We start from the raw sequence: 17963 nt of genomic DNA on the forward strand, positions 1-17963 counted from the left end.
GGGACAGGGGCCTACAGATTGAGGCCGCCTTCCACTGCTTTCCCCAGCTGCATCAGCAGGGAGCTGGATCGGAAGTGGAGCAGCTGAGACACGAGCCGGTGCCCATCTGGGATGCTGGCGTTGCAGGCGGTGGCTTAACACCTGCTACACCAAGGCTGCCCCTCCATCCCCCGTCCCTTTCTTTAGAGATTTAGTTTTCATTTATTTGAAAGGCAGAGTTACAGAAAGAGAAGGAGAGATCTCCCGTCCACTGGTTCACTGGCCGGGGCAGTGGTCTGACCCACCGCACCGCAACGGCGGCCCTGACTGGGAACCTCCTACAGGCACAATGAATTCCCTGGCCCAGCTTCTGAAGCGCCCTCGGATCCTGGTCAGACTCCTCAGACAGCGTGGCTGTTTTTCCAAAGGAAGTCACTTTTTAAACATCAGCGTAACACACAGGTACTGCATTTTCAAGTGGATTGCATTTCACAATTACCAGAGAGAAGGAATGGACAAGAATGACAACAAACTGCTACTATTTTAGAATGCTCTTTATTCTGGAAGCTACTGGACAGATGTAAGGCATGGTCACAAGGAAGTGGAGTTGGGGACAAAACACATTTTCTCACTCGAGAGCTGCTCTTCTCCCTCCTACCTGTTGCTACAAATTGGCCCCGCTGTATTTTAGTATCCACAGCTCTCAGCTATGACAGATATGCACACAGTGTTTTAGGGACCACCAAACAGAATGTTTTCCAAATAAGGACTTCTACGGACTAAGTCACTAAGACATCAGAACTCACGTTGACGGAAGAGAGGCAAGTGACCAGATCAGCTCGTCCGTGTGTGCCTTGGGGTTTCCGGTCGAACAAAGAACCCAAGTCTCTGATCCTTCGTGTTTGAGAGTGATGGAATGTGTCCAGGACGCATGTTTCCTACTCAGCACTGTCAACAGGTCACTAGAAGACAGCTACTGCTTAAATATTTTCTAACGCAGTGACAGATTTGTTCTCAGGCCACGGCACAAGACTGCATGCATTCACTTTACGCGGATGTCAGACACAAGCAGCGGTAACACAGACGCCCAGGGCAGTCTGACGACGTGAGTTTCTCTTTTGGTGATGGGGTACGGGAGGGGGATGCTGATGACTGCACAGCGCCTGTGCTCAGCCCTGCGCTGCACGCACGTACCAAGCGCCTGCTGACGGCCTAAGACAGGACAAACGCCACCACCGAGAACAGTGGAGTGCTCAAAGATAAGTTCCAAACGTGGGCTGGAATGGCGAACTGCCAGCCTCAATTTTAGGGGTAAAAAAAGTCTTGGTTGATAATAATAATAAATAAAAAGTTATTTGTAACTAGTTTTCAAAAATCAGAATTCACCTTTAAAAGGTGAAAAACATTTAAATGTATGCAAAAATTCTAAAAGTAAAATTTTAAAGGTTATGCAAAGAAAATAAAATAAATGAAAAATCAAAAGCACATGGTATTTCACGAAGAGGAAATTTTAATCTTTAGGTCAACAACAGCCAATACTTTTACATTAATTATATATTATTAAAATGTGGTTTGCTTTAGCCCACTTCTAGAATCTGAAGAAAATGTGAGTATTTTCAGGAGTATTGAATCTTACAAAAATCTGAAAAGGTCAGTATCATCTCTCTTGCGGAGCTGCTAGAGAGATTTTCCTAAAAAGGGGCACCTGAGCAGGTCAAGAGTCGTCTGGTTCCTGTCCAGCCCAGGCGCCACCCCAGGGCCTCGGCAGCGGCCTCACCAGTGCAGGACTGGGGCACATCATTTTCTCAGCCACTACTTGGCTATCACCAAAATGTTTACTCAGAGTGGGGAAAATTACGCAATACACTGGGGCACAATGTAAGAATCTTCAAATGTTGCTCTTTTAAACCGAAGGTCATCCATTTCACATTCAGATGCTGTGGATTAGGCTTCAGAGAAGTGTGAACACCTGGCAGGACGGAGGGGTTCCCGACTTCCACTGGGCTGGCCTCTTCCACGAGGGGCGGCTACTCCTCTGCCTGGAGGTTGCGGCTGGGGCAGGCGGGGCAGCCAGGGCAGCCGTTCTGCCCTTTCAGCCACTGCTTAAAGCACTGAAAAAGAGGAGACAGTCAGTCGGTGCCGTAGACCCCGGGGACGCTCGGCTCTCCGGCTGCCCTGTGGGAGGCAGGGCTAACTTCACCCCCGTCTGGCAAGGCCTGGAGCCAGCGCCCAGGACTCAGGAACACTGATGCCTGCTCAGACCAGAATAATCCCACTTTACAGTCCGACCCATGAACACTCTGGGCTCTGAACTGGCCTTAGGGAGTGGCCCTGTCCTCTCCCCGACACTGGCTCCAATCTTGGCTGCTCTGACTTCTACAAGAGGCATTTTCTTGGCCGTTGGACTTGATCTCCTGATTCTTAGCCAGCCCTCTGCCTAGTCTTGGCCCTTGAACGACCCCCTAGCCAGTCTGCCACGTTCCCTCTTGCTCTTGTCTGGACTGCTGCTGCTGGTCTACATGGAAAGTTAGGGAGCCTGGGCACAAGACCCCACCGGAAGGAGGCAGAGTTTGGACAGAGACTCCGCAAGCTCCCCGATTCCTTCTAGTGGGTACGCTGTCTTCATCTGTCCTCACGGAACGCACTGACACGGCGGGGACCTGATCTGTCCTGACCCTGCAGCGGGGTGCACGGCGAATGTTCACAGAACCCAGACACCACGGTGGTTAGCACAGGAACTGTGGAGGCCATAACCCAGAATCCTCCAGGGTCAGGCAGAAGGGACGTTGCCAGGTGCAGTTTTTCTCCTAAAGAACGTTCAGCCGACGTCATGAACCACACGGACAAGTGGCTGCTCAAGTGTTGGGCTGTGTGTGTAAGGAGGAAGCGGACACTGCTGCCTTGACTCTCAGTCCAGCAGGGTGGATGCGGAGCAAGGGCAGTGCAGCGGCTGGGGCTGCTCTCCCCTGCCCACAGCACCAGTCTCTCTGAGACACGGCTCTGGGCACACGGGGAGTGCTGGTGCCTTCCTATTCAGTCCCACAGCACCTGCCAGTCAGCGGGGACAGAGGGCAGCCGGACGGAGTCCTTACCCCCTTGTGAAGCTTGTGTCCACACTTCAGCACACGCACATTTTTGGACTGGAACACCTCGTGGCATATTTCACAGGAACTTGCACTGGATGCCTGTGGAAGCAAACATATTTGAGTATTAAAGAATAACTATTTCATCTGGCGCTGTGGCTCACTTGGCTAATCCTCTGCCTGCGGCGCCGGCACACCGGGTTCTAGTCCCGGTCAGGGCGCCGGATTCTGTCCCGGTTGCCCCTTTTCCAGTCCAGCTCTCTGCTGTGGCCAGGGAGTGCAGCGGAGGATGGCCCAAGTGCTTGGGCCCTGCACCCCATGGGAGACCAGGAGAAGCACCTGGCTCCTGGCTTCGGATCGGCGCAGTGTGCCGGCCGCAGCAGCCATTTGAGGGGTGAACCAACGGAAAAGGAAGACCTTTCTCTCTCTCTTTTACTATCTAACTCTGCCTGTCAAAAAAAAAAAAAAAGAATAACTGTATTTCTGTTATGGTAAGAGCACTCCTACAAGGGAAATTCAAACACTTTTGCCACAAATGGGAGCAAATGATTCCTAATTATGGATAAGCAGCTGGAGGAAATACACTTTTAAAAAGCATTTCATAATAAAAATATAAAAATACATAAAGAAACATATGTATTTGAAGTTGTAATTTTTCTCAGAGAAAAACTGTCTCATGTGGTTAGGATTTCCACACAGAACACCACAAACACCTCCTTATCTCACACCCCACCTAATGTACTAGTTGAATATTAAACATTAGTTTAATATTACAAGCTAATCATTCCCCTCATTATCTAACAGGCAGGTACAGGAAGCTACAGCACGCACAGGACGGACTACGTGCGGCCAGTGAAGGTCATGGTGAGGTTCATCAGAGGGCTGCTCACAGCAGACTACCGAAAGAACCAGGTTACAACACAGCATCTGTCACGGGGTTCAATCCTTCAGAGATAGAACGTGTGTACGGGGACATGCCCAGGAAACAGTTTAGAAAGCCATACAAAATGGTGTCAGGGTTACTTGCTTATTAATTGAGATTTAATTTTTTCCTTTATGTTTTTCTCTTTGTTAAAGGTTTATTTTTTGAAAGTCAGAGTTACATAGAGAGAGAGATCTTCCATCTGCTGGTTCACTTCTCAAATGGCTGCAATGGCTGAGGCTAGCCAGGCTAAAACCAAGAGCCCAGAGCTCCATCTGAGTCTCCCATGTGGGTGGCAGGGGACCAAGGGCTTGGGCCATCTTCCACTGCCTTCCAAGGCCATAAGAAGAGAGCTGGATCAGAAGAGCAGCAGCCAGGACACAAACTGGTTATGCCACAGCACTGGCACAATATATTTTTCTCATAAAACAACAATTAAATTGAAAACAAACTCTCCCCACTTAAAAGCATATTAAAATGACTGAAGTATTCAGTTTTAAATATATAGATGCATAAAGAAGTTTAGAAGAACATATACCAAAGTTATAATACTTGTTTAAAAAAAGCACGTTTGTGAGGCTAGTGTTGTGGCACAATAGGTAAGCCACTGGCTGCAGCACTGGCATCCCCTATGGGCACTGGCTCGAGTCCTGGCTGCTCTACTTCCGATCCAGCTCCCTGCTGCTGTGTCTGGGAGAGCAACAGCAGATTTCCAAGTGCTTGGGCCCCTGCACTTGGGAGCATGAACGCAGCTCCTAGCTCCTGGCTTTGAGATCAGCCCAGCTCCAGCTACTGTGGTCATTTGGGGAGTTGACCAGATCTTTCTCTCTGTAAACTCTGCCTTTCAAGTAAATAATAAATCTTGAGAAAAAAAGAGTAGGTATGGAGGGGCCAGTGCCCACATGGGCACCGGTGCGTGTCCCAGCTGCTCTTCTTCTGAGCCAGCTCCCTGCTGATGGCCTGGGAAAGCAGTGGAAGATGGCCCAAGTGCTTGGGCCCCTGCACCCACATGGGAGACCTGGAGAAAGCTCCTGGCTCCTGGCTTCGGATCAGCCCAGCTCTAGCCGTTGTGGCCATTTGGGGGGGTGAACCAGTTGATGGAAGACCTTTTTGTCTCTCCCTTTCTTTTTTCTGTAGCTCTGCCTCCCAAATAAATAAATAAATTTCAAAAAAGAGTAGTTATGGGGCGCTTAAATGCCCTTTTATGTATTTCCTATTGTTACCATGTTATAATTTATAATTTAAAAATACAAAATAATTTTAATTTTCTAAAACCTATCAAATTAAATTGCTGTTTGAATACACTTTTCTTCCTCATACAATTCAGTAAGGTTTTAAAAAGTCAGCTTTTATATCTTAACTATCAACATCAAGTATGAAACAGAAACATGATCACCTTTGTCTATCTTGGGTTGAGGGTAGCCAATCAATCTCTCTCCCTCCCCATCTCTTTACCCCCTCCTCCCTCTCTCTCCCTCCATCTCTCTGTCTCTCTCTCATGCACACACACATGCACATGCATGGGAAGGCCCTGAGACTTCTGCCTGGGTGGAGGATCACAGAACAGGTGACAGGTCGGGGAGACCCCTGGGAGAAGGGGCCTCCAGTCTAGGCCCATGGCAATGCCCTGTGCACACTCCCACGCTTTCAGGGACACATGGAGCTGAGTGGTGTGAAGAATCTCCGAAGGGCACTGGGAAGTGAACAGGTACAGGAAGACTAAGAAGATAGGTTCAGAGAAAGACTCAACGCTGGCTCAAGTTAGCACACTGGCATCTGTGCAGTCTCGTGTTGCCAACTCACTGCTGCAAGCTATGAGATGGTGGATGTGTTAACGCCCAAGTCATTTGCTCTGATCCCGCAGCTGGAGACATTCTGCTCAGCATCAGAATTCGTATGCCCTGAGCCACACGTTGTCCAGCACTGCTGGTCAGTGTGGCGTGGCTTAGGGGATGGCTGGATGCTGGCAGTGGGAAGGCCTGCCCTGAGCTGTAATCACACCTTCAGCTGAGTGAGTGCAGGCAAGCTGCCCTGTGAGTCCTCCGTGCCTGACTGCTTGCTGCAAAATAAGGATGCATACAATGCCTCCCTGGTTCACGTTAGAGAAATAACAGCATTTTATTAGAAGTTCTATGTAAGTGTAAGCATCTCACTGCCTAAAAACAAAGTAGCATGTCAAGTTACAGACTCCATTAACCCACTACAGTGTCCCCTCCCTCCAAGGTACCTGAGGAAAGAGGCACACGGCAGCTACCAGCCCCCGGAGCACGGCGCCAATCTGGTCATTCGCTACGTGAATCCAGACCACAGCCTAGGCTCGGAGTCACCGAGGGACGCAGTTATGTCTCTGTGACTCCAAAGCCAACGGTCACAGAGAGGAAAATTACTCAAAAATTATTTTTCCCAACTATTCAAAATACCACACTTGATAAGGAAAAAACTGCATGTACTTGACCATCTGCAGTGAAACAAGATCCAGCGTGGCCAAAGCTCTCGTCATTCTGTCAGAACCGTTCACTGATGCCTCTAACAGGACACACTCAAGTCTATCAAAATCGGGTTTCAAATTTTAGAGTCACATAACTTCATTCTCAAAATGAAAAGAATGGGTTCAAATCATGGAGTAAAATTTTTGTTTACTTCTTGTTCATCCTCAAAAAGCAAAACTAGCTCCGGTTATACATACAGCACTCACGGGGACATCATCTGTCTTCCGATCCGTGGCTCTGGGTGATGATGGTCCAACTGCCGCGGCGGCGGGGCCCTGGGAGTACCTGGTCAGAGAAGCAGCGGAGCTGGCCTCAGATGTCCTCTTGTCCTTCCCTGGATTCGGCTACAAAGACAATTGGGGGGAGGGGGTGACAGGAAGGAAGCAAGGTTTGACCACTCTCTGTCTTCAGCAGTCAGCTTCCTGCTTTGTGAGTAGAGCTTTTGTTTAAAAGTAATTCTCACATTTTACGTATCAGGAGGAAGTGGAACATTTCACTGTGTCTGAAAGAAATACCTTTTTCTTTTTCTGTTCATCAAGAATGTGTTCTGTCACTCTTTGGACAATCTCATCGACACTCAATCCTGACAGTGAGTCCTTGTTTTTGTTCCGCACTTTTTTAATGAACCCAGCAAGTTCAGTGCTGAAAGGGAAAGTGGGAGACAAATGACAAGAGGAAGCTTCCCACTGTTGGGAGGTACCAACTGCCCCACCCAAAGACAGCAACAGTGAATGAATAAACAAACATTTATGGGGACCCCATGGCAGCAACAGGAACCACACATGAGAAGCAAGAACTATTTGAAGGCAGTATCACTCTTCCAAGTACTTGTGAAAATTTCCACATCACTACTAAATGCTTATTTCAATAGAATTTTAAAGTAACAGTCTGCTGCTAGATCCATTAATAATACCCATCCCAATTTTGAAAACCTACTTCATATAGTTACACTGCCTAGATACATCATAGCTTTCTGCAACTCCACTGAACAGTCAGATATACCAAGAAATCAATAAACACATCCTGAAATCAATAAAACTTCTTTCTACGCAAGAGGAAATTAGTTTTATAGATTTCTTCCCTTGAATGAATCTAGCCAGGGCCGGCGCTGTGGCACAGATGCTGGCATCCCAAGGCCCTAAGCACTTGGGCGTCTTCTGCTGCTTCCCCAGGTACATCAGCAGGGAGCTGGACGGGAAGCACAGCAGCTGGGACTGGAACTGGGGCTGGGATATGCATGCTTAGTGCTGCAACTGGTGGCTCTAACCTGCTGTACCAGGAGGCCAGCCCTAGTGCATGGGAACTTGACACCTACTGTACCACCAGCACCCTACATACTTCAACTTCCAGAAAAGTAGGATGTATTCCTATTTGTTCAAACTTCTGAATTTATTCAACATTGGAAACAACTCTATTTGTAGGGTACTTATGGTAATCACAACTTCAGTACTTTGGCAATTGGCATGGCAATTGTTACTGAGAAAACTCACCACGCTTCTCAAACTGAGGCAAGGCCAAGCACATCCACATGCAGACAAGATATACTTATTTTCAGTCAGTATCAAGTTTGGCCAATCATATTCTAACAACTCTCTTCAAAGGCCTTAATTCACATCGTCTCCAAGACAGAAACCGCAGTTCAGGGAAGAGGGTTGCTCCTTCTGAGTGGACCTTCTCTTCTGAGCTGCCTCCACATCTTGCCTTTGCCTCATCTCTCCTAGCCAACCAAGGCCAGGGGCACCTCTGCCCACTAGCACCAGTCTGGAGAGCAGAGGTCAGAGGGGCAGAAAGACATTGCCACAGCACCTGTAAATCATCCCTGTCTTACTTGATTCTTGCTGGCCAAGGAGAGATTTTTTAAAAAGATTTATTATTTCAATGTATTTGAAAGGCAGAGTTGAGAAAGAGAGAAAGAGAGAGAGATCTTCCATCGGCTGGTTCACTCTCCAAATGGCTATAATAACCAGGGCTGGAGGCCGGCGCCGCAGCTCACTAGGCTAATCCTCCACCTTGCGGCGCCGGCACACCAGGTTCTAGTCCCGGTTGGGGCGCCGGATTCTGTCCCGGTTGCCCCTCTTCCAGGCCAGCTCTCTGTGGCCAGGGAGTGCAGTGGAGGATGGCCCAAGTGGTTGGGCCCTGCACCCCATGGGAGACCAGGAGAAGCACCTGGCTCCTGGCTTCGGATCAGCGCGGTGCGCCTGCCGCAGCGGCCATTGGAGGGTGAACCAATGGCAAAGGAAGACCTTTCTCTCTGTTTCTCTCTCTGTCCACTCTGCCTGTCAAAAAACAAACAAACAAACAAACAAACCAGGGCTGGGCAGGCAGAAGCCAGAGCTTCTTCCAGGTCTCCCACATGGGTGCAGGGGCCCAAGCAGTTGGTCCATCTTTGGCACCTTTCCCAGGCCATTAGCAGGGAGCTGGATTGGAAGTGGAGCAGCCGGGTCTCGAACTGGGGCTCATGTGGGATGCCAGCATCATAACAGTTGGCTTTACCCACTACGCTATGATGCTGGCTCTGAAAAAGATCTTTCCAAACTCACAAAAATCTTTTAAATGTGCCTATACACCTTACTCACTTACAGAATTCAACCTCACACTTCTAACAATTTGGAGGTCTTGGCAAGGTATGAGTTCTTTTTTTTTCCTAAAGACTATTTACTTGAAAGAGTTACACACAGAGAGAAGGAAAGGCAGAGAGAGAGAGAGGGAGAGGGAGAAGGAGAGGGGGAGGAAGAGAGAGAGAGGGAGGGAGGAAGGGAGGGAGAGAGAGGGAGAGAGAGGGAGGGAGGAAGGGGAGAGAGAGAGGGAGGGGAGAGGGGGGAGAGGGGGGAGAGAGGGAGAGAGAGAGAGAGAGGGAGGGACGGAGGGAGGGAGGGGGAGAGGTCCTCCATCCACTGGTTCACTTCCCAATTGGCTGCAAAGGCCAGAGCTGTGCTGATCTGAAGCCTGAAGCCAGGAGCTTTCTCGGGTCTTCCGATATGGGTGCAGGAGCCCAAGCACTTGGGCCATCTGCCACTGCTTTCCCAGGCCACAGCAGAGAGCTGGATCAGAAGTGGAGCCCATATGGGATGCCGGCACTGCAGGTGGCAGCCTTACCCGTTACGCCACAGTGCCGGCCCCATGTATGAGCTCTTTTTAAAAATTTATTTATTTAAAAGGCAGAGTGTCGAAGAGGAGAGAGGGAGAAAAAGAAACACAGAGAGAGAAATATTTTTTTTTGACAGGCAGAGTAAACAGTGAGAGAGAGAGACAGAGAGAAAGGTCTTCCCTTTTCCATTGGTTCACCCCACAATGGCCGCTGCGGCCGGAGCACTGCGCTGATCCGAAGCCAGGAGCCAGGTGCCTCTCCTGGTCTCCCATGTGGGTGCAGGGCCCAAGCACTTGGGCCATCCTCCACTGCACTCCCTGGCCACAGCAGAGAGCTGGCCTGGAAGAGGAGCAACTGGGACAGAATCCGGCGCCCCGACCGGGACTAGAACCCAGTGTGCCAGCGCCGCAGGCGGAGGATTAGCCTAGTGAGCTGCGGCGCCAGCCGAGAGAGAGAAATATTGATTTTCCATCTACTGGTTCACTCCTCAAATGCCTGCAACAGGTGGGGGTGTGCCAGGCCGAAGCCAGGAGGCTGGAGCTCCATCTGGGCCTCCTCTGTGGGTGGCATTCTTAGGGATGTGGGTATTCCAAGTGGCTTAACTCTGTGCCAGAAGACCCGCTCCGATCATGTGCTGTTTATATATAAAACCATTGTTTCACAACTCATTCACTGACTCCATTACAACCAGTGTCAGACAGTGTTACTGATCTCATCAAAATTTCTGCCATGAACCCTGAGTGTTGATTACCCTGTGGTCAATGCTTCAGTCTAGGTAAGCACATTGCTCTTCTAGGTTCCGCCTGATCCAGCTCCAGCTGTTGCAGATATTTGGGAAGTGAAGCAGCAGACAGAAGATCTCTTTCTGTCTCTGTCTCTCTGTTTTTCAAGGACAGTTTTTTAAAAAGTACTTTAAAAAATGTTTACTTCCACATTTACAAAAAAAAAAAATGCAGCTGTTCTGAGCAAAGCAGTGATGCAATCCTTTTTGTGTCCACCTCTCAGTGGCCCTGGCTTCTCAGGACACCTGAGTTGAGTGAGGCATCTCAGGTCACAGGCGTTTTACACTCGTACCTGCTGTAGCACGGGAACACCACCCACAGGTGCTCGATGACACTACTGAAGGCATTCTTTGGAGACTGGCTTGAATGAGGAGCATGTCCCGGAGCGGCAGGCGGTTTCTCACCAGCCTCGGGGCTTTGTTCTGCAGGTGCTCGGCTGGCCCTCTTAGACTCTGGCAGCTGAGTGGCCTCGGGCTGGCCACAGGATGATTTCCCTGGGGCAGAAGGAGCCTCCACTGGGCAAGCGTGGGCAGAGAGCAGGCTCGAATCCTCATGCACCGTGGTTCGGTTTCCCTGGCTGCTGCCTGCAGAAACCACAGACCCCCCGTCCCCGGGGCCTGAAGACTGCGGAGGTAACTTAGGATGAATCTGTGAGGAACACACCACAGCAGCTGGATCACTTAGGGCTTGCTTTAAGAGGAGGAACGTTTGAGGACAAGGATGACACGCACAGCTGTGAGGACGCCTCGGTCCAGTGCACAGGCAGGGTGGAGGCAATGTGTTTTTTGTTTGTTTTAACATAATGACCAATCCTAACTTGGCTGTCGTTAGAACAAGGGTAGGACTTCTAAATACTTCTATAATTATTTTCTCTATAAAATCAGAAAAACTGCTGAAGTGAGAATATGTCCCCTGCTACACTTCATGCACTCTGCAGCCCCCCCCCATCATGCTTGTCTCCCCCATTCCAGCTAAACTGACCCAGGACAGCCATCCAGTGCTCCCCAAAGTTATCTCCGCCCACATGAAGCCCCAGGGACACGGGTCTGCCTCTTTCTGGAGACACGCCCTTGCCTGCTCCCCACTGCTGTGCCCGGGGACCCTCCTCAGCCCTCCCTGCAGGTCTCAGCCTGGACCCTGGCAGTGCTCACGCCCCCTCCGATGCTGCACCTCCACACAGGCCACTTCCTGTTTCCTCAGGCCACAGTGGCTGTGCGCCGGCTGGTGACACCCCCTTTTCCTAAACTCCCGGTCTAGATTATTTCCCTGAGTTCCTGATCTGCAAATCCACTGGGGTGATTCCAAGGCGACTCAAGCGCCAGTGTGTTGAGAACCAGCCTCTGTGCAGCCTCCCCTGGGCTGCTCTTTCCCTGGTGCCCGCCCCTGCCACACACACCCGGGGCTTGCCTGGTGCTCATCCACACACACACTGCCCAGTCTCAAGCAGCACAGCTTTTGCAACACCTCTCCCGTCTCCTCCCTCTGCCCCTCCCTCGCAGAGGGCTGGCGGTCACCAGGGGATGGGCTAGCACTCCAGTCCCGCCCCCCACTCCACTCCCTCGCAGAGGACAAGTGGGCAGAGTGCAGCTACCTGGTCACCAGTGATGGGCTAGCACTCCAGTCCCGCCCCCTCACTGCCCTCCAGCTCGTCATCAACCTGATGTTGTGTCCTAACTCGAAACCTGCACCTGCCTCCTAGTGATCGAAGCCAAAGTCCAAACTGCTTCCCAGGGCTGAGGCACCTGCAGGCTCTCCCCAGGCCTCCTGCCAGACTTCTTTCACAGCCCTGAAAGGCCCAGATCTCCTGTCTGCTCTCTTTTTCCTTAGCTTCCAAACACTGTCTCTCATATCTGGAACACTCTGTCCTCCCGGCATCACAACATCCGACACACGCTATTCCTCCGTCTGGCCTGCTCCTGTGCCAGCTCTGCCTCACAGAGACCCCCTTCCTGTGAGGCCCGTCCCTCCAGCCCAGGCGAGTCCCCCGATTGCTGCTGCTGTAGGATTCTGCTTTGAAGAACCTCACGCACTCTGCTTGTCACGGACTTCAGAGCTGTCTCCTCCCAAGCCCATTAGCACTCTGAGGGCATGTTCCACATCTATTGCTGATCATTGCTAAGTCCCCAGCAAATGGAGGGGGCATGGAGGGAGGAAACAAAGTGAATGATTTTTAGGGACAAGTATTGCTCAAGCTCCTGGCACCCTGCAAGGTCCCAGGATTTGGGACATAAAGATTCTTTCGAGGGGCAGGTAGAATTTGGCCTAGTGGCTAACACTCTAGATTTTTTTTTTTTTTTGGACAGAGTTAGAGTTAGACAGTGAGAGAGAGACAGACAGAAAGGTCTTCCTTTCCGTTGGTTCACCCCCCAAATGGCCGCGATGGCTGCTGCCGGTGTGCTGTGGCCGGCGCACTGCGCAGATCTGAAACCAGGAGCCAGGTGCCTCCTCCCAGTCTCCCATGCAGGTACAGGACACAAGCACTTGGGCCATCCTCCACTGCACTCCCAGGCCACAGCAGAGAGCTGGACTGGAATAGGGGCAACTGGGACAGAATCCGGTGCCCCGACCGGGACTAGAACCCGGGGTGCCGGTGCTGCAGGTGGAGGATTAGCCTAGTGAGCTGCGGCGCCAGCCAACACTCCAGATTAAGGTACCTGCACCCCTTAGTGGGATGCCAGGTTCAACTTCTGACTCTGGCTCCTGATTACAGCTTCCTGCCAGTGTAGACCCTGTGTGGGTTTCTGTTACCTATGTGAGTGACCTGGATTGAGTTCCTAACCTCTGGCTTCAGACTCAGCTGAGCCCTAGCAGAGTTTGGTGAGTGACCCGGTGCGCGGAAGTTCTCTCCTCTCTCCTTTTTCCTCTCAAAAAAAAAATTTTTAAAGGTTTGTTTATTTGAAAGGTAGAGTTAGAGAGGCAGAAGCAGAGGCAGAGAGAGAGGTCTTCCATCCGCTGGTTCACTCCCCAAATGACTGCAATGGCTGGTGCTGGGCTGATCCGAGCCAAGAGTGGAGCTTCTTCTGGGTCTCCCACATGGGTGCAGGGTCCCGAGCACTGGGCTGTCTTCCATTGCTTTCCCAGGAACATTAGCAGGCAGCTGCACTGGGAGCAGTGCAACTGGGAATGAATGGTGCTCATATGGGGCACTGGCGCTGCAGGTGGGTCTTGCCTGCTATACTACCGCGCCGGCCCCCTCACAAAATTTTAAAAACTCCTTTTAGTATTATAAAATTATGTAAGCTGGGACTGGTGCTGCAGCATAATGGGCTAAGCCTCCACCTGCAGCACCAGCACCCCAAATGGGTACCAGGTCTAGTCCCAGCTGCTCCACTTCCAATCCATCTCTCTCCTATGGCCTGGGAAAGCAGCAGAAGATGGCCCAAGTCCTTGGGCCCCTAAACACAGATGGGAAACCCAGAAGAAGCTCCTGGCTCCTGGCTTCAGACTGGCTCAGCTCCATCTGATGCTGCTACCTGGGAGTGAACAAGCAGGTAGAAGCCTTTCTCTCTTTGTCTCCCTCTCTCTGCCTGTAACTCATACCTCTCAAATAAATAAATAAATAAATCTTTAAAAAATTATGTAAGCTAGAATTACAAATTCATGGTGAAATATTCCAGTGAGATTCAGTTTCTTTTCTCTGTATCTACTGTAAGAACTTGGAAAAACTACAGATGAGAAGTGATCGTCAACTTAATTCTAAACAAATCTTTGTCTTTCTCAGTTAGTGAGAAAGAACTCGGTGTCTCCACGTGCTTAGTTCAAGCTGCACGTACATAAAAAGAGGGTGTTCAAGACCAGGTGGCCTGAAGGTGCTGGCCACTTCCTGGAGGACTGCAATGCACAGGATGCAAAGGCCGAGCCCCCGTGCACCTTCAGAGGAAGGCAGGCGAGGAGTGAGGACGGTGGTCCAGGCCAAGGAACAGCCTAGGCAAAGTCTGCCGATGGCAGAAGCTCCAAGCAGGTGCTGGGGAGAACCGTCTCTTCCATCTCTAGGAACCAGATTTCAGTGTCGTGCCCCGAACTCCGATCGGCTTCTGTGGTCCCTCATTAAATTCTTACTGTCTGATCTCCTTTTGATGTAGGCACGGGAGCAGCAAGTCAAAGAGGCACTCATGCTGCAACCCTGCATGTACCACCAAACCCCAACCCCTTCTGTGTAGACACAGTTTGCCAGCGTTGTGCCAGCTAGAACTACCCAACAGGCAGGATGCCGATGATGATGATGATAATAAAATTACCCTGATGGGAACACCTGCTCCCATCATGTACCTGGCGCCATGACACTTCCATTATTTCCCCAAATGGACTCTAGCTGCTAATGCACCTGACACCATGATCTTCGAGATTTCCAAAAGAGGGGCACATAACTGCGTATAACTCATGCAGGGCCCCAAACTCTCTGCTTTGATACTCAATTAAGCTCTGCCCCAGGCACCACCCCAATCTTATGAGGGTGGCCATAAGGTGCAGCCTTCCAGGAGGTAGCCTGCACTCCCTCCTGAGTGTGCAGCTTCCCTTTGCCTTTAAAGAAATCTTACTTTCCTTCTCACATGCATCTGTGTCTCCTCCTTGAATTTGTTCTCACATGGAGACAAGAACCTGGACCAAGCCCAGGCAAGGGCCATCCCCGCAACGCTTTGTGTCTAATTAGTTTCAATTTGTTAGGTACTGAGTATCTGCCCTGGGTCTAAATCTAAGAAATGGGCGCCCAGAACTAAAACAAACAAACAAAAAACTAGGGTTAACCACAAAATAAAATAAATGCTGGCCAGCGCCACGGCTCACTAGGCTAATCCTCCGCCTTGCGGCGCCGGCACACCGGGTTCTAGTCCCGGTAGGGGCGCTGGATTCTGTCCTGGTTGCCCCTCTTCCAGGCCAGCTCTCTGCTATGGCCCGGGAGTGCAGTGGAGGATGGCCCAAGTACTTGGGCCCTGCACCCCATGGGAGACCAGGAGAAGCACCTGGCTCCTGCCTTTGGATCAGCGCGGTGCACCGGCCGCAGTGGCCATTGGAAGGTGAACCAACGGAAAGGAAGACCTTTCTCTCTCACTCTCACTCTCTCTCTCACTGTCCACTCTGCCTGTCAATAAATAAATAAATAAATAAATAAATGCTTTTCTTTACTGTGCTGCATATTTTTAAATAAAAAGACAAGATTTGGCAGTCACTATTATTCAACAATCAATATCCCAAGTCAGCAGTAAATATGACATGCCATTGCTTCTTGGCCTTTTGGCTAAGATTAAGTGTAAACTGTGGCATGCCAGACCAATAAAAGCCCTCTGCTTCGGGTACGGAAATTTTTATTCTGTATTTGATGACAAAACAGATCTTAATTTTTAGATTTCTGGTCTTATGCCCCGAAGCATCTGGAAATAATCTGAGGTGGTAACAGTAGAGCAGGCCTGCACGAATCATGTTCCTGAATTATTTGTTCAAGTGCTGGAATCCATGTGTGCATGCACGTGCACACACACGCCTGCACCCAGAGAGGAAGGGCTGGGCAATGGTGCCCGAAGTGGTGGAAACACGCTCCAGCAGCATTTGCTTTAGTCCTGTCCATCTGCACAGATGCAGGAAGACTGATCTCCTATCTACATGACAGTGTTATAAGGCTTAACAGGTTAACCTGCAGCAGCAATAATGAAAAAGTAAGGCAATTACTAATCCATCCCACCTCCTCTCCCAGGAAACAACAATAAAAGCAAACTAGTTTGTCCAGCTAAGAAAAGAAGTTGTGCTTCATTGTTTTCTACTTCCTTCCCTCAAGGAAAACAAAAGCTGTGACAGACCTACCGTGCCACAGGCAGGAAACGAGAGCTGGGAAGTCTGCACTGCAGAGAGCTCACTGAGCCGAGCACCATTTTTAACCGCCTTAATTTGTTCTTCAAACTGAGACTGTGGGTAGAAGTGAAAGTGTGAAGTTTTCTAACAAATTCCCAGGGAAAAACCACAATTGCCAATTAATACTTTTTTACTACACATTACAAATGGTCAACAACTGTCTAAGAAGTATAACTGAGAAGCAAGATATTTTAACAAATTCTTTTTATAAGAAAAGAAGTTCGAAGTGAGCCCTCATGAATCAGGATGTTCTACAGCCTTATCACATAATCTCAGTAATCAAGGGCAGAGGTGAAGAAACTTAGGAAAATACTACTTTCATGAAGATTTCATAATAATATCAACAAAAAGGTATTTGATTATAATTAACAGCTCATCAAAGAAACAGTTTCAATATGACAGTAGCCTCCTGAGAATTAAAGCCTCATAAGGATTTAGGCGGAACTACATAGTGTTTTATAATTTACCTTTACTTTCTCAATTTCTTCTGCAACATTAGAAAGGAATGATTTCCATGAACGTATATCACACTCTATGTCAGGACATGCTGCAGAGTCACTGAAAAAGTACAAAACATATATCCACCTTAGAAATCTAAAAACTTGAACGCTCTAAAGTAAAAATGAAAATGAAGATTTAAACATGAAAAAAATAAACACATACACCTATTTTTTAAAAATTAAGTATCCTGCCAGCTTGCCACTACAGACATTTCAGAGATTTTTAACTAAAGATATAAAAAAAAGTAGGAACCACCCAAAATGGTAAGATCAAATATTCTGAATTTTAATTTGTTTCACCAAATTTGAAAATTTCGTCATTCTTAATTTGATATCTTCAAGTTTAACACTGAAGGTTGCCTTTGCACGAATTATTTTCTAATTTATTTTTGACATCAATTTGAAAGGCAGAATTGCAGAGAGAGAGAGAGAGACAGACAGAGACATAGAAAGGAGATATTCTATCCAGTGGTTTGCTCCCCAAATGGCTACAAGGACTGGGGCTGGGCCAGGCAGTAACCAGGAACCTGGAACTCCACCTGGGTCTCCCAGGTGGGTGTTAAGGGCCCAAACACTTGGGACATCTTCCTCTGCTTTCCCAGGCACATTAGCAGGGAGTTGGATGGGAAATAGAGCAGCAGGAACCGAAAATGGTACTTGAATATGGGATACCGGCATTGTACATGGCAGTTCATTCTGCTGCACCACAATGCCTTTGCATTTAAAAATGTTTAAAAAGGCATCCTGCACAGTCAAAGCATCCCAATACAACCCTAATCCCCACTTTACTGTGAAAATAAATAAATGGGGCTTGACAGATGAAGATAAATGTATAATATCTTCAATATGTCAAACCTTCTGCCCCTAACTGAAAAGGCGGACACCACTATCACTCTGCAATCGTGTCAGTTCACATGATGTATCTTAGAGAAGACACAAAGCTGTTTTTTCTCTTTTGCTGTCTGCTGTCCTCTGGTGGAACTGGCAGTTACCACAGCATCTCCAAGAAAGAGTCTGCATGTCCTCTAAGGCTTATCTGAAGGCAGTTGACACTATTAGATGAAATGAGGCCCAAGATATACCCCATAGAAGCTGTGCTACGAAGCCCATGGTTAGTGCTTAACACAGGTATCTGAATCCCTGGTCTCAACCTCAGTTGTCCTCATCCTGACATCTGAATCAGCATTATTATTATTATTATTATTTTTACAGGCAGAGTGGACAGGGAGAGAGAGAGACAGAGAGAAAGGTCTTCCTTTGCCGTTGGTTCACCCTC

At 49.1% G+C, this 17963-nt stretch overlaps 1 protein-coding gene across 28 annotated transcripts in view; it reads right to left on the reverse strand.

Annotated features, from left to right (window-relative positions):
- Positions 1 to 515: 515 nt before the first annotated feature.
- TTC3 (tetratricopeptide repeat domain 3) overlaps positions 516 to 17963 on the reverse strand; it is a 127103-nt gene continuing 109655 nt past the window's right edge. For 26 of the 28 annotated variants that reach the window (XM_008274871.5, XM_051833619.3, XM_089331420.1 and 23 more), the window contains 7 exons: positions 16655 to 16745; positions 16140 to 16241; positions 10636 to 10991; positions 6989 to 7115; positions 6671 to 6817; positions 3072 to 3164; positions 516 to 2090 (listed from right to left, as the gene is read on the reverse strand). In XM_008274871.5, the coding sequence (XP_008273093.4) occupies positions 2007 to 2090; positions 3072 to 3164; positions 6671 to 6817; positions 6989 to 7115; positions 10636 to 10991; positions 16140 to 16241; positions 16655 to 16745 (1000 nt within the window). In that variant the 3' untranslated portion in view covers positions 516 to 2006. The remainder of the gene's footprint in view (positions 2091 to 3071; positions 3165 to 6670; positions 6818 to 6988; positions 7116 to 10635; positions 10992 to 16139; positions 16242 to 16654; positions 16746 to 17963) is intronic. The other 2 variants (XM_008274872.5, XM_089331411.1) reach the window with 1 other exon arrangement.

This window comes from Oryctolagus cuniculus, chromosome 4 (assembly GCF_051225735.1).
Source record: "Oryctolagus cuniculus isolate XC-2025 breed Fujian yellow rabbit chromosome 4, ASM5122573v1, whole genome shotgun sequence".
NCBI lineage: Eukaryota > Metazoa > Chordata > Mammalia > Lagomorpha > Leporidae > Oryctolagus > Oryctolagus cuniculus.